Genomic DNA, 17,118 nt, shown 5'->3' on the forward strand with positions numbered 1-17,118 from the left:
GATTCCACAGCCGAGCAGCATTGACACTTTATGAGTTAGAGAAGAAAGAGGAATTGTGGATGGGTATTAAGAGAGTGCCTTGAGAATTAGAACGAATAGATAAACTAATGAACTGAGAAGCGGTATAACTATATTGGTACACCAATCGCAGCGTATCTTTTTCATTTCATCGAAATCGTAGAACAACTACGGATATGTGCCAAAAATGTGACATTGATTTTCTTATATATTTGAAATGGAAAAGTTATATGAAGGCTTTTTTTCAGGTTTGAAAAAAAATGTATAACTTACCCAAGTATCAAATAAATTGTATATTTTTGTAATTATCAAGTTGTGACATAGTGTCAAAAATAAAATTAACCACTCTCACGTAAAGTTGAAGAAAAGCACATGCGTCGTTGTTCTATGACCCTGACGATTGTTTTGTTAGGTGAAGGTTGGATCATCAATCTCACGCTTCAGGTACCAGTCCAGAGACCATGAAATATTCTAGAGTAAAATCACCTTTTAAATAAATATTTCATGTCAACCATGTCGGGAATCGAACCCAAAACCTCTTGTGTGATAAGCTAATGCGCTGACCGCTACACAACAGGCCGACTACATGCAAAACCCCCTCTACAAGGGGTAGAGGGGGTTTTGCTATATGCCGACTCATTTTACTAACATATTATGTACATCAAACAGTTTCATATAATACTACTTGAGTTTCCAAAACAAATTGGATGAGAAATGGCGTTGCTCTGCCAAATGCTACTGATCTGATTTAAACATACATATTATTTAACAATTCAGCAGATAATAAAAAAAAAGTTTTATAATGTTAAAATTTTATGGAGTGTGTGGGGTACTTAACATTTTAGCTAAGAGATTTCTCTTAACTATCTTCTTAAATGGCAATATTTTATGTCTAAGAGAGGTCAGCTGACTATCGAATACCTATCGGCAGTCTTGTGATTGTGTTTCTCCGCCATTCTGCAGAGGACTTTTCTCAATCGTTGTGAGTTTTTTGATTTTTAGTTAACATATCTAACTATTTATTTCCATTGTTACTCATTAAATATCGTTTCATCTTGCCAGTCTATCAGTCGTGGTTTATTTTAAACAGGCAGGTTTATTTCATATAATATTTCATAATTATTACTGTCATTTGTCAAGTAGTCCTAGTACCAAACATGTATATATATCAATATTTCGCATATTAAGCTATTTATTTGATTAAAATGACTACCACATTAGCCTTAGATGCATTTAACAATTGTTTGGTCATTACTGCACTGCAGATTTCTTTTTGACGGGTTTTTCAATGTTTTTATAAAAGGCGTATCCCTACTGATCGTATCATGTGATTTTTTAATCTGTATTTTAAACATTTTTGCCCTCTATTTAAATAATTCCTACGTTTTTTGTCAATTATTTGACAAACGTTGTAAACGGGTTTATGTTTAAAAACATTTAAAATGTTTTAAATCTATACTTTTCTTAAAATATATCTCTTTAATTTTGTGTGTTTAATTTATTCTCTCAAATATTATTTTGAATTATAATAATGACTTAATTCCGTTTTTCTAGTTAGTCCATTTTATTATTTTCAGAAAATCGATATATATTATATAAATGTCGTTTTTGTGTATTTTGCAGCACTTTTGTTAGGAAAAACCACTAAGTAATCACCTTTATTCTTTTGATAAAACCTAGACTTTATTTCAAACTAAAAATATACCTTTATTCTTTTCATGAAACCTAGGCTTTATTTTAGAGTCTGGAAATTTATGTATATAGATTTTGCAAATATGTAGTGATAAGTTATAGATCAACAATTTCAATTAGGACTTTAATTTAGTTCTACGTGATTCTCTCAGAGCTTATTATTATTTTTATTAATTATTAGTTTTTTTTTTATTCATACAAATACGTACATATTACACAAAAATACAATAATAACGTATCCCAAACTCTATGAGGCCAAGGCCCCTTGTTACCCCTTACATTATATCCAAATGTTATATAAAATATAATTTAAAAAAAATTTAAACATCGATGTGCTTCACTCCTTTTTATACGTATAATTCTACGTGTATGTAAATAACTTTATATATGTTACATTAGATTTAATTTTTGTCCGTTTAAATTTAGTAAACCTTAAAAAGATTATTATTTATTTATTTGTCTTTATGTACAATTATATTTGCACACTGGCGTGCTTATTTCTTGCAACCAACAAATATATTTTTTGGATTCAATTTATTGCTTATACATACTCGGTTAAAGTGTACAATCTACTTCCATTGTCCATGAGGACAGTTAGTAAGTACTCTCAATATAAAATTGCTATTAAGAAATGGATAGTGCAGGTGGGTTGCGCACGGATCGATGAGTGGATCAAGCTAAGTAGGTAAAAAATTGTTTCCTGATTATGAAATTTTGTCTGTAAGTTTATATGAATTTATTATGTTTTTATGATTATTTTAGTTTATTTTGATCATTATGTTTACGATGATAATTAGGTTAGTTAGATTAATTACGTTTTTATTTTCTTATTATGTTAACAATGTTAAATAACTAATTTAAAGCATGTTTCATTATACTTATTTTAAAATGTTTCCCTTGGCACGGGACACCCCAGTGACATTATTCTGTGTAAAAAAAATAAAAAAAATTGTAAAAGTATAAATAAATATTTTGAATACAGGCAGAATGCTGAATGTTAGACAGTTGCCTCTTATACTAGCCATAAGCCTCTTATACCGGTCATAAGCCTTGTTAATGCCTGGACTTCCGTATTTCCTTCTCAAAAATGTTTTCTCTCTCTACTACTCCATCACGCCATTTTGCCGTAGGGGTAGGCCGAGAGAATGGACCACCGTATCGTCCTCGTCCCACTTTACCGTTCATTCTCGCCATATATACACCCGCTTTACCATTCGTTCTACATCACCAAACCATCTCGGAGACCCTTTCTTAATCTTGTCAGTCCTGACTCAGATTTACACTCATGCTTGATTTCATCATTTGGAACCCTGTCATACATTCGTCTAAGAGTTCGCATTTTGATCGCATTCACTCAGCTTTCATCCTTCCTCTGTCAGTTCCATATTTCACTTCCATACATAAATGTTGGGACTAAAACTCCGTTGTTCACTGCCAGTTTAGCTTCCATTGACATATTTCTATTAGCAATTACTGTGCTTAATGCGCCATCATTTTGTTGCCCGCATTCACTCTCCTTTCAACATCTTTTTCTACTCTTCCCTTGAAAACATGTTTCCCAGGCACGCAATTTTTTTTTTTTTTTATTCATATAAAGATACATATTACAAAAAAAATAATAATGTATCGCTAACTCTATTAGGCCAAGAGCCCTGTGTTGAGTTAGGATACAACATAATAGAAAGTGGAAGCATGTATTCATTCTTTTACTTCTTCAAAACATTTGCTGTTTACATTTATTATGCAATAAGTAACGTGGAATTTAAAACAAATATGAATACATTTTAATAATAGTTTATTTTAAATTTCTTAAGGCATTTCAAACTATCAATCAATGATATATCCAATATAAGTTAAACAAAAACTAACTGACAAAGTGGTCAGACCTTTGTATTCAAAGCTCTAACTCTGTGAGCTTTGTGCCTATTTTTTTTACAAAACTGTTTTAATATTTTTAAATAACATGGATGTTTTGTACATAAAGAACCAGGAAAAAAAGGTTTTTGGATTATACTGGTTACAGAAATGTAATATGATCAATGAGTTTACTTAGCCTTCAGTTCACTTCACCTGCAATGGGCTCAGTTGGAGTTCTTCAATTTATCCACCGCTTCAATAAATATTTAAATTAAAATAAATAAAAAGTATCTTTTGTTTCAGTTGTCATTATAATAATAATAAATTTCGACAATTTTTATAGCACCTTATTATGTTTACACAAATTGAATTATCGTGTGACCTTACTATTTTTCTTTTTCAGAAAACAGGGCACTGAAGCACAAGCAAGATGGCGCGTAATTTAGCTAAGATTGCCCACGAGGATAAAGAGTCCAAGTTTGGGTATGTGTACGCAGTTTCTGGGCCCGGTAAGTTGATTCTTTTTCAAATATGCATTGCGTTCTTATGATTTATCTAAATGTTCCCATTTGGTAGCCATTTTCAGAATAACTGTGTTCAAAAAAATCTTTTTCTTAAATTCTAAGTTTAGTGTGTAAAAAAAGAAAAAAAAAGGAAAACCAAACAGTTTAAAATAGTGTTTGTTTTATTATTTTTCATATATTTCGGTATCAAAAAAAGACTTGATTTACTTATATTTTATTATTTACCTTTATTTTGTTGATATATTTAAGATTTTTTATGTTTACATTATATTGCGTTATTAAAATATTTAAAGAGAGAAATCTCTGCAAAAAAAACTGCTTTTGCAGTTTGGTGGTAATTAAATGAATGTAAAAAAAATGCTCATGTAAAAAAAAATTCAATAAAGAAAATACTAAAAAAAAATAGTGCGCAAAAATTGAAATGCTGTACAGGACAGAATGTAAATGAGGAAGTTTGTTTTTTTTTAAATTTTAATAGACTATCAAACTAAGACTAACAGTTGGTTTTTGTTTCTGACATTTAAATGTTAAACCCCGTTCAATCATAATTTGTGCCCGCTAAACATCAAAACAGGCTAAATGTTGCAAAACATAACTGTTTCAGAAATCTGTTGCCGATTGCCACAACAACATAACAACGCTATAATTGATTGGCTATTGCAAATCTTAGTCACATATCTGTGACGTTGCAAAGTAGTTCATTTTTATTAAAACCATTTTTATGATTTTTTTCATATATTTTCGAGTAACTTCACTGTAAAATGAAATACTCTAATTTTTACCAGGTGTAAGAAAACATTTTTTTTATCCAATTTCCTGTAGCACTGAACATCCTCATAGTTCAAGAGAGGGAAAGTAAAAGAAATTACCATTTACCTATATTTGAACATATTCCACAATCAAATTAAAACAAGAAAATAAACTTTAAATTATGTTTTTCAGTTGATATTTATTATTAGAATGACATTTTATTAGAACTGCATTTTAATTATAATTAAATTAAGTTTTTTAGTTTTGACCACTTTTAATTAAGAATGTGCCCGGCTGATGATTTTTAAAAATTAAAAGTAAGAACTAAACCAAACTTAACTATTTTCAAGAAAAATATGCTTCCCTGAAATGATTTATTTTTTCGGTTATAAAATAATTGCCTGTAAGTGTTATCAATAAATATTATTTTTTTCTTTCCACTAGTGGTGACGGCAGAGAAGATGTCCGGATCAGCTATGTACGAGTTAGTAAGAGTGGGATACCATGAACTTGTAGGGGAGATTATCCGACTTGAGGGTGACATGGCTACTATTCAGGTACTTTTTTATTTACAAATTACATGATAAATCAATATGCATATTAAAATTGCAGTCAGTATTTCTGTTTTATTATAGAAATAAAAGTTCACTAGAAATAATGTTTCACTTACAAACTTAAATGTTTTAGTATTATTAATTTAGTAAAAATGTCTGATATTATGAATATTAGTGAGTACAAAAGAATGGAACAGTTTTCACTCATTAACTCAAATAAACTCAAATTGTTAGTTGGGTCGATAAATCAAAATCAACATTGTTTCCCTATCCACACCCAAGGGGGGGGATAGGACACTTCTGCAGTGCTGTGTGTCATGATCATTAAATATATAGAGCAGAGGTTCCCAAACTTTTTTGTGTCGTAGACCCCTTGCCATGTTTTTCGGTTTTTGGTAGACCCCCTACTTACCTGATATTGATTTTTCATAAATTTCTGACTGTAGTGAAGTTTAGTGTTAAAAACTTAAAGTGAAAACAAATGTTAAGTTTTATACATTTATTAATTGAATTTAAATTAAAACTACTCAAAATAAAATTTTGTATCTGTTATATAAAATAAACTTAACATAAAATAAACTAAGCAATAAGTAAATGTTTTTAGTGGGAAGGATGAACCTGATGCTTTAATAATAAATTATCAACAGTTGGCGTCAATTTTGTCAGGTTTAATCTTAAATCTCCTTGGCCAATGATGTCCAGTCTGTTTCTTTTTTTGTTAGGAAATTGGTAACGCACCCTTTCCAAGAGAATTTTTACTGCGCGTATGCTTGTAACAAGATGATACTGGTATATCATTATGCGCAGGTTTTTACAAGTTAAAAATGTATTGCGATCACAAAGCGAATGCCTACATCCTCCACTTACACAATTTTATAAACATATATAATTTTTTTTTTACTTCATAGGTACTTTTATAAATAATGTACATGTCTTTATATTATAAGATAGTATAATAGTAAATAAATAGGTACTATCAGTGTATGTTCAGATCCACTATCGTGGACCCCCATTTTCATTTCATGGACCCCCAATTTTTTTTTCGTTGACGTAGACCCCTTGCAGGTTGTCATAGACCCCTGGGGGTCGATATATACCACTTTGGGAATCACTGATATAGAGGCTAGGCTTCACAGTTAAAATTATCTTAACATCGTTATTTTGATTGATACATCAAGATTTTTTTCAAACACTGACATTGATTTTCAAGCCATTCGAGCCATAATTATTTTTTAGGATAAAGTATTAAAAATCAAGAATGTCAAGGCAATAAAGACACGTCAATTTTGAATTTGGATCTGGCTACACCTAATAAAATTTGTCGCAGTGAGTTAATGATTTATCAATGTTTTGAAAACTTTGATATTTTGTATGGATCCCTAGATTCATTGTTCACACTACTAATACTGCACATTATTTGTTTTATCCTTCTGCAGGTATACGAGGAAACATCTGGAGTTACTGTGGGAGATCCTGTCCTGCGTACCGGGAAGCCTTTATCTGTAGAGTTGGGTCCTGGCATCCTGGGAAGTATCTTTGACGGTATCCAACGTCCTCTGAAGGACATTAACGAGCTTACGAACTCCATCTACATCCCCAAGGGAGTCAATGTTCCCGCTCTATCCAGGACCCAGGCGTGGGAATTCAATCCACTCAATATCAGGGTATGTTAGAATGAAATCAATCTAATTAATTGAATAATTAGCATTAGAATATTTTGATTAATGAAATGAATTTATTTGGTCTGAAATTGGAGCAATTCGTCCATTGGTATTTATTTGCATAAAAATAAATAAAGAAAAATCCACTAAGTAGCTCAATAATAAAAAATGGGAATTGATTTGTGGTAGAACTAGGTTTGACTCCCGAACCTCTGATCCGACACGACACTACCACAATCCTAATTGCGATTTCTAATTTTCATAACATACCAAAATGTTGATTAAAATTAATTTTTTTTTGAGTAAAAAATAATTGGAAAAATATGGTTGTTTTGAAACCGACTGATTGATGGAAACGGTGATTATAAATTAGTGCATTATGCTTTCATAATTTTATTTGTGACACTTCTATAAATCTATTTTCCAGCAGCACTTTACTAAAAATATTTATTTTCAGGTCGGTTCTCACATTACTGGAGGAGATTTGTACGGTATTGTCCATGAGAATACTCTTGTTAAGCACAAGATGATTATGCCTCCCAAGGCCAAGGGAACAGTAACATACATGGCATCTCCTGGAAACTACACTGTCGATGTAAGCACTAACTGCATATTTTCACTGTATATGTGTTTATTATTTAAACCTTTCAAAGCATTTAGCGGGCTTATTGCAAGAAATCCTTCCAACCAACCAACATCAGTGTCGTAGGTTCATGCGTGCCCCTGGAAAGATTAGAATTTTGCACCCTTAAGACTTATTTTCGAGGACGAGAAAGAGAAAAGTAGGCTATTAATACAATTTTTTGCATGAATCAATTGTAAGAAAGCCTGTTATCGGTCCACTTAATTATTGACAATTCTTGATAAACTTTCATTAAAATTTTATTTAATCCAAAACTGCCATGTCTTTCCTAAAACTAAATACGATGATAATATATCATCATTTCCCTTTCCGCAACCTTGGTAAATCAAATGCAGCATATTGTGCTTGTCTGTTACATGAAGGTAAGGTCAGTGCAGTAACAATGAAATATCGTTTTTTAAAGAACCTTTAAAAGCAATAATTCTCCTCCACCCTGCTAGGAATCAAACCAAGGGCCTCAAGAATGGTAGACGAATGCATCAGCCACTACACAACGAGGCGGACTTATCTCCATTTGATTCCTCATTCAGGATTTTTACGTGAGAGCAGCCATCAAGTCTAAAACACTCGTCCAGGGTTCTGGTTCTATTTCACACACAGAACTGTATTCTTCATCCATCTGGACACAGAAAATATACTCAAAATTAAAAATATACAATTATGTTTTCTGGTTTTACAAATATTTTTATTGACCCAACACCCTTTTGATTTTTTAGGAAATAGTGTTGGAAACGGAATTTGATGGTGAGAAGACTAAATATACCATGTTACAAGTGTGGCCTGTCAGACAGCCACGTCCTGTTACTGAGAAACTTCCGGCTAATCATCCCCTCCTCACCGGACAAAGAGTTCTGGATTCCCTATTCCCGTAAGTTATTCCGATGTCTTACAGGATACCCGCTGGCACAGGGCGGGTATAAACTGTGCAACATGGTTATAAGCTTAGACTATCCCTGTCTGCGTAATCTATAAGTGTGAAAGCACTACAATTAATGATATGAATCTTTTTTCTTGATTGTCTTATCATAGTTATCTAATACATAACTCAATCTACCTTATCTATTAATATTCTGATTCAATTGATATAATATCGTTGAAAAATTGTATCAGAATGATTCCTTGATTTACTCCAATTAGGAAGGGTTTGAAATCAGAATGTATTAATTGATTCCAGCTGTGTCCAGGGCGGTACCACAGCCATTCCTGGAGCTTTCGGTTGCGGTAAAACTGTCATCTCACAAGCCTTGTCCAAGTACTCCAACTCCGATGTCATCATCTACGTAGGCTGCGGAGAAAGAGGTGTCCTATTATTTATATAATAATATAATAATAGATAAATAACAGAAACAAAAAAGAGACGTAAATAATACAAGGGTCGATTTCGCTTTATGTACATGAGCATTAGGCAAACTACCAAAAATGAATAAAATACCCGAATTAGTAAAATGTGTGTGCGTGAAAACATGAATAAATTATTGCACGATCATTAAACACTTCCAACTTTTTATCCTCATGACGCTATATACAAGTAGGCGCTGGGGTCGTTTGTTCCCCCCGTTTAGATCATGTGTAATTTTTGGATGCTTAGTGAAGAAAATGTTAATGTTAAAAAAGTATTACATAAATTGTAAAAGAACAAATAAAAAAATAAAAAAACTTTTGCTAGAATGTGTATAAGACCTATGTAATTGGTTTAAAACACATTTGAAATAATCAGCTTTTTCTAAAGCTGTGGTTTGAAGCCTTTGACCTGAACTCAGTTGATATGTTGTGTGTCTTATATACAGATCTAAGTAAAATTCCTATTAATTACTGATCGTAGCGCTATTACTAATCCACTGTCAAATATACATTTTTAATCAAGTTTGTTTGTGAAAATTCTTGGTGGGTGTTCATTGTATTGTATTTCATAATAACATATTTTTATGACTAACTTGAAATTTCCCCGGGAAGTCAGATTTTAATTTTTCTTTCCAGGTAATGAGATGTCAGAAGTACTGCGAGACTTCCCCGAGTTGTCGGTGGAGATTGACGGTATGACGGAGTCCATCATGAAGCGTACCGCTCTGGTGGCTAACACTTCCAACATGCCTGTAGCTGCTCGAGAGGCTTCCATTTACACCGGTCAGTTTATTTCTCCACCCGTTTCCTTTTATACTTAATCCAAACATGTAAGTTCAATTTACCCCGATATCAAATGTAATATTAACGGAGAATCTGTTGGTTGTTATATGTATTAATAAAATATTAACATGTTTTTAAAATACAAAATTTATGCATATATTTTGCACCATAAAAGGCCAGGAGGCCCAATTACAGTGGTGAATTACAGCACAGAACACCCTGGCTTGAAAAAATCACATTCAATTTTTGTGTTCTCACTGGGAATCGAACCCAAAACCTTCCGTTGGTAAGTCAAGCGTCTAACCACTACACCACAGAGGCCGCCCCTTATGTTTCCTTATCTTTATTATTTGGATAATTCACATATCACCATTTTATTAATTTAAGTGAAGCTTTTGATTTTCATTACATGTTAAAAATTTGGGGTTTATTGGTTAAGAAACATATTACAATTGATTTATTTGAAAATTTATCATCATCATCATTCCATGTCCACTTCCTAGTTGGGGAATATGGTGTCCTCAAAGAGCCTCCATGCATCTCTGTTGGCTGCCAGCTCCTGTGCCTCCTCCCAAGTCAGGTTCGCGTCCTGTAGTTCTGACATAAACTGCCGACAAACAGTCAGCAGCAGACGTCCAGGACGTCAAGAAACTGATACCTTGTAAAGTAGGCAAAAGTGGTTAAGGCTCTCAGGAGGCACCTGCAGTATATGGCCCAGCCAACCGTATCGCCTCCGCTTGATGACAGTAGGCACCGGAGTTTGCCGCGTCTGTTCTCTTATTACTTCATTCCTTATAAACTTTAACTATGGATATTTATATTGACTTGACAAACACTTTATTTCACTGTTAAAAATAAAAAAAACTGTTTTTTCTACTATCATAGCTCAAAAACATTGTATAGGATAACATTATTTATTTAATTGCTTTCTATAATTGACCAAATAATATATATATATTAAGGAATATGAATCTGCATCATATTAACAATCCAACTGTGTGTTTATTCTAGGTATCACCTTATCCGAGTACTTCCGTGATATGGGTTACAATGTCTCCATGATGGCTGACTCCACCTCCCGTTGGGCCGAAGCCCTTCGTGAGATCTCAGGACGTCTGGCTGAGATGCCTGCTGACTCCGGTTACCCGGCGTACCTCGGTGCTCGACTGGCTTCCTTCTACGAGAGAGCCGGAAGAATCAAGTGCCTTGGTAACCCTGACCGTGAAGGTTCGTACTTTTTTATAACTAGTACCTCTTGCTTCTTAAAATATTTCCATTATTTTTAATCATTTAATTGAGCCACAAGAAACCGTTTTTCTAGTCTGGGCCGGATTGACATTACTTTCAAGTCGTGGATCAGAATTTCAAAATAAATAATAACACATACAAAAATGTAAATAAATTATGCATTCTGATACATTCTGAATTAAAAATATTTTTCCGTTTCAATTGTAGTTTTTTGTGTTCTTGAAAATCCTGTTTAGCACGACACATGCTGCCGCACTCTATATTAAGGTGGGATGGAGTGTCTAGCAACTCTAGTATTAGTGCTTCTTGTCATATATGGTATAACACATAAGTAAATTAATGGTTCACAGGCTCCGTGTCCATTGTGGGAGCCGTATCTCCGCCTGGTGGTGACTTCTCCGACCCTGTGACATCCGCCACGCTGGGTATCGTACAGGTGTTCTGGGGCTTGGACAAGAAACTGGCACAGAGGAAGCACTTCCCCTCCATCAACTGGCTCATCTCCTACAGGTATACATTCCTATCCTTGTAGATGGGGTCATAAGCTCCTGACGTGACAGACTAGGTCTTTAAATAGCCTGGCTGCTGAGTGGAGGTTAGTGTTCTCATATTGCTAAATATCCTCCAAGTCTTTAAATTAACGGGCAGGGGGCGAGTGCTCTCACATCCCCAAGTTTAACCAATGGTTCACAAACATACAGTCCAACACCGAATCAGGCTAGACTTCAAATCAATGTAGTCAAAGCCATACTAAACATTTAGAAAATATGCAATATAAATTAAGAAGAGGAATGGAAGTCTTACATGCCTTATGACCTGTCATCGACTGGTAAGGAATAGCCCATTAAGCCTCTATTGCGAAGGCTTGTCAGCAGGTGGGAAAGGGAGGATATGGAAGGAAGTCATAAAAAATACACCACAAAGCTCAGACCAATTGAGAAAAAATATTTCTTGTATTTTTGGCTGTCTAACCAACTGCCCCCTGGCACCTTTCTATGTCACTTCAATTCTTCCGTTTTTTTTTATTTAAATTAAATCTGTTATGTAAAATAATAAATACCTTGCTGCGGGTGCTATTCTACCAAATTATTTCCCTTCTATAAAATGCCTAAAATAACAAAGTTTTAAATTGTACTACACCTGGGGTGCTATTCTGAACCACTCTCAGAAAACAGTTTTTCTCGTGTATTTTGTATGTAAACACACGAGATAATACAGCCGACGAGAGCGTTTGGAATACCAGCACTGGGGAGATAAATAAAATAGAAAACCTATGAATATTTCAAAATAATTTTCAAAATAATTCATAGAGTTTTAAGCTTTATTACACACTAACTTAAGAGTAAACAATAGTACTCAAAGTAGTATCATGTTTTTTTAATATTAATTGAGTGCGATTTTTTTTCAGTAAGTACATGCGCGCTCTTGATGACTTTTATGACAAAAACTTCCAGGAATTTGTGCCTCTGAGGACCAAGGTAAGTTAAAACATAATTTTTTTATGCATATTTCTATAACTATGTAAATATTTGATTATTTATCACAATTAAAAATAATTATTCTCTAATCTAAGATATAAAAATGCTATCAAAATTTTATAATCTTTTAAAAAAAAACTTTTCTTTATATTTAAAAATGTTTTTCCTTTTTTTTTCATATTTATGTATTTATTTCGTTAATATTTTTGGTTGCTTATGTGTATTTACCTACTTGTTACTATTGTTATAATTATGCAATTTTATAATTTTTTGTTATGTATTTATATATGTAATTTTTTTTCATATTTATGTTCAATATATGTTAAAGGCAATTTATGCAGTTTATGTAAAAATAAATAAATAATCTAAAAAGCGTTTTTTTTTTTTTTAAAGAAATATTTGCGTTCTTATGATTTACCCAAATATTTAATTTTAAGGGCCATTTTCAACGAGTTGTAAATAACTCACTATTAGAAAATGGAATCGAGTTGGGGTAGAGTGGGATTCGAACCACGGACCTTCGGTCCGTGAGTCCGAGACACTAGCCACAGGACCACAACCCGATTTTGATTAAAAACGAAAGGTGTCTATATTATTTATTTTTTATCTTTTAGGTGAAGGAAATCCTCCAAGAAGAAGAAGACTTGTCAGAAATTGTGCAACTTGTTGGTAAAGCTTCTCTTGCTGAAACGGACAAAATCACTCTTGAAGTAGCCAAGCTTCTTAAAGACGATTTCCTCCAACAAAACAGGTTTGTACAAATAGCAGTTTTATTTCATTATAAGAGATAACCAATGGTACAAACTGCCTTACCAATTAATTGTCTTTGTTTTAAATACGAGGATTTCCATAATTGAAATAAAAATATTGCTCAAATCAAAAGCATGCATAACAAAATGTATGAAAGTTGAAGAAGCTAGGAATGTCAAGAAAGACACATGTGGCATTCCATTTTCTCTGTCTACCCTTACGGTGAAATGGCATGATGACAGAAGTAGTAGTAGAAGACTGATTCTATTTGACTCCTATTTTATGACACACTGATCCTATTTGACTCGTATTGTATGAAAGACTGATCCTATTTGACTTGTGTATTGTATGACAGACTGATCCTATTTTACTCATAAATTGTAATAATTGAAATGTAAAAATGAGTTTACTAACTTTTATTTCACCAGTTACTCTGCGTACGATCGTTTCTGCCCATTCTACAAGACTGTAGGAATGCTCCGCAATATTATTGCCTTCTATGATATGTCACGTCACGCTGTGGAATCAACAGCTCAGTCAGAGAACAAGATCACGTGGAATGTCATCCGTGACTCTATGGGAAACATCCTCTACCAACTCAGCTCTATGAAATTTAAGGTACCATTACAAATTTCTTTTTACTACAATATAATAAAAGCTTAACTTATGAGACAACCTAACCTATTTTTATAACATATTCCACCATTTTATTTTTTGCTTGTTTGTTTTTTTATGTAATACATTTACTAAATTACAACAGGTATGGAGAACATTTTAGAAAAGGGAATATGGAAGCTAGGCATTTACAGGGCTTATGACCTGTCATTAGCTGGTTTAAGTGGTCACTTTACACACTGTAACATTCACCATTTTCCCTATGTTTGAAAATTCATATTTCTTCAATTCTTCCATCTGTTGGTATTAGTGAAGTTAAAGAGCTAAAACCTTTATTGTTGTGATGAGATTAATCTAATTGAATTATTTCACATACTAGGCAACGCCTGAAAACAATTTTCCCATTTTCAAATTCTTCTTGGACCAGTTGGGTTCATCAATTAATTGAGCAGGATCTTACATAGGCAAAACTGCCTATTTTAGGAACCTTTTTTAACTTTGATTGGCTTCAAGTCACCTTAGGAAGTGATGTTTCAATAACATTTTACTTTATTCTATTTTTAAGCTTTGTTTTCATCTCAAGGAGTTGTTTTTTCTTTTAAGTAATCGAAAATTATTGAAATAAAAGCGTTTTGATTGTTAAATCTAACTGGCAAAATACTGACTATCGTTCATATTGTTAAAGCTTTACTAATGGTGTTTTTTAATATTAACTCGACTGATTGTTCTAGACAATCAGTTAGTTAAGTTTTCATTGTCCTTTTATTACTTTCACCCGCTAATGAATGTACTTGTATTTCAGGACCCCGTGAAAGATGGAGAAGCTAAGATCAAGTCAGATTTTGAACAACTTCACGAAGACATTCAACAAGCCTTCCGTAACTTGGAAGATTAAGTCATAGTTTGCTCCTACCGCTTTGTAATATATTATCTTGTCCTTTTGAATGCATGCCTCGCATAAAGTTACTCATAAAATCGCACACAGTACAAGACAGTTGACTTGAGTTTCTTGATGGAGGCATTTCAACCTTTTGTCCATTGTATTTGCATAAACATTATTTGTCATCATTCACGTTGTTGTTGTTAAAGATTATTGATTGAATAATATTTATCCTAGTACTAATGTATGGAAAATAAAAAAGTATTATTGTATATTTTGTAAGGTGCATGCAACCCTAATAAACAGTTCAGTGCTTTACTTTAATTTATGAAATATCTGTAGTTTCTATCGTAAGTGATGTATGTTGTAGTGTGATTTCCGTTTTGTGGTATGTTAAGGAATGTGTAGTAAAGGTACACAAAGAATTGATGCCACCTGGTTGAGATACGCGTTAACGCTTGTGTGTTGGGTACAAATAAAATAATGCTCCAACTTTGGACAAGTAAATTGAGACAATACCTGAGTGTTATTTGGATAACTTAGCGGCTTATGTATTATATAAAATGCAATATTTACTAACTCACTTTCCTTTGTGAATATTTGTCCCCTTGTTGCATTCCAGATTAAACTAAGTATTTATACGCATCTTGGAACTTTATACTATTTTATATATATATACATATATTGATTTGGTTAGCGATTGAAATTTTTCACAGGGCTAAAATCCATTACTGGAGTTCTCGAGTCGGTAATCCCCTATAAAGTACATGCTTCTATTGTTTTTGGAAATATTCTAGCTGTACTTTCTGTTTGTGTTTATATTGATCTATCTACAAGACCGAAGTACAATCTTTGTACATCTGTTGAACTCTGATAAATCACTTTTGTAAAATATTGATTTTCATTGATATCTTAGAATTTATTGATGTTAAGATTTTAAAATATTTTCCTTTGTTTTAAATGTACAGGCTTACATTTAAATGATATTCTAGATGTCAAAATAAACATTATATTATTGTATAAACATAGTAATAGATTGTTTGGAAAAAAATGTATACTGTTAAATTGTTCAATAAATTAATACAGTATGTTCATCATAATTGTCTTTTAATTTATCTCCCATTTCTGTTTTATATTTGCTAATTTTCTCAAAACTCACTGTACAAGGGATTGAAGCTGTACAATACACAAATACAAATATTTCAAATTAATTTGAAAAAATATGTTATTGAGAAATTTTGATGAAAAAATTGTAATATTATCAAAAGGTTATATTAGTTCTTAAGATGTTATGAACTTACTTAATAAAGCATAAATAAATCAAATAAAAGAAATATACACATTTTATTATGATATTCATTAATATATTTTTTATTTATTCATATTTTTCTCTTACAAACTATAATTAATAATAAAAATAATGTGTCCTCACTGGGGTTAACCGTGCCGAGGACACTTAACCCTTGTTTACACGTGGACAATACAATATTGTTTTGTCCCAAGACTCGACCATTGTCCATGTGTAAACAGCAATTTGTAGGACAAGACTTTGTCTCCTTGATAGACAGACAAGCTATTTCGGCGGAACAGTGATTACCCCCATCACCGCGCGCAGTGACCAGTGGGAGTTTTTCGGAAAAAGATTAGAAATCTGTGGAATTTCGAGCAACCGAATAATACATTTTTGTTTATCAACGGGGACATTAGCAGGAATTTTACACACAAAAAACTTAATATCTAGCAGTACTTACTATGAATATAAAATAGGTTTAGGATTAGTAAATAAGCATAATCAGAGTATGATAAATGAAAACAAGTAATACTCTTTGTTGTTTTATCCTGAAATAAGTGATATGCTTTTATTTTGAATTTTCATTCACATCATTTTGTTAATTATTTTATTATTAATGTTAAATTTTGACTAAACTTAATTTCTTTTTTATTATTACTATTATACTTACTTAAATCAATGCAAATGCAAATTTATAAAATGACTGTTTTTCTATTCAAAAGATGATCCTAGCAATATTTTTTTGTTTACTCTTACTTCTACTTTAATTCATAATTCTTCATTTTGTTTTCCTTTAATACCATGTATACCTTTGTCGTCTTATTAATATTATGTATACACGCTATTTAATAAAAATGTATTTTTTGCTGCCCCGAGTCCCGAAAGTCCTCAATAATAATATAAGTCACTGGGATACATATACAGTAAAATAAATCTTAATACCTGCATACCTAAAATTTTATGTATCATGAGAAACTATGTTACTACTACCACCATCACGCCATTTCCTCGCAGGGGTAGGCAAAGAGAATGG

General features: G+C 32.4%; 1 protein-coding gene across 2 annotated transcripts; it reads left to right on the forward strand.

The window, feature by feature from the left end:
* Positions 1-937: 937 nt before the first annotated feature.
* Positions 938-15,891, forward strand: LOC148281552 (V-type proton ATPase catalytic subunit A). 2 transcript variants are annotated; one of them, XM_088226526.1, is made up of 14 exons: positions 938-1,000; positions 3,971-4,076; positions 5,286-5,398; positions 6,832-7,059; positions 7,514-7,651; positions 8,416-8,567; positions 8,874-8,998; positions 9,677-9,823; positions 10,835-11,050; positions 11,422-11,581; positions 12,480-12,549; positions 13,164-13,300; positions 13,728-13,917; positions 14,717-15,891. In XM_088226526.1, exons 2-14 carry the CDS (start codon positions 3,998-4,000, stop codon positions 14,807-14,809), a joined length of 1,848 nt encoding a protein of 615 aa, XP_088082652.1. In that variant the 5' UTR covers positions 938-1,000; positions 3,971-3,997; the 3' UTR covers positions 14,810-15,891. The 2 variants fall into 2 exon arrangements, with proteins under 2 accessions (XP_088082652.1, XP_088082653.1); XM_088226527.1 differs by having other exon boundaries at positions 973-1,108.
* Positions 15,892-17,118: the final 1,227 nt, after the last annotated feature.

Source organism: Micrasema longulum, unplaced genomic scaffold (assembly GCF_059751315.1).
Source record: "Micrasema longulum isolate JH-2025_06_02 unplaced genomic scaffold, ASM5975131v1 h1tg000437l, whole genome shotgun sequence".
Taxonomy (NCBI): domain Eukaryota; kingdom Metazoa; phylum Arthropoda; class Insecta; order Trichoptera; family Brachycentridae; genus Micrasema; species Micrasema longulum.

Bases quoted from the DNA above. Each gene is read 5' to 3' on its own strand.
- LOC148281552 (XM_088226526.1), top strand. From the start codon at position 3,998: ATGGCGCGTAATTTAGCTAAGATTGCCCACGAGGATAAAGAGTCCAAG. The intron at 8,568-8,873 runs GTAAGTTATTCC...AATTGATTCCAG, and splicing joins GTTCTGGATTCCCTATTCCC to CTGTGTCCAGGGCGGTACCA. The intron at 11,051-11,421 runs GTTCGTACTTTT...AATGGTTCACAG, and splicing joins TGGTAACCCTGACCGTGAAG to GCTCCGTGTCCATTGTGGGA.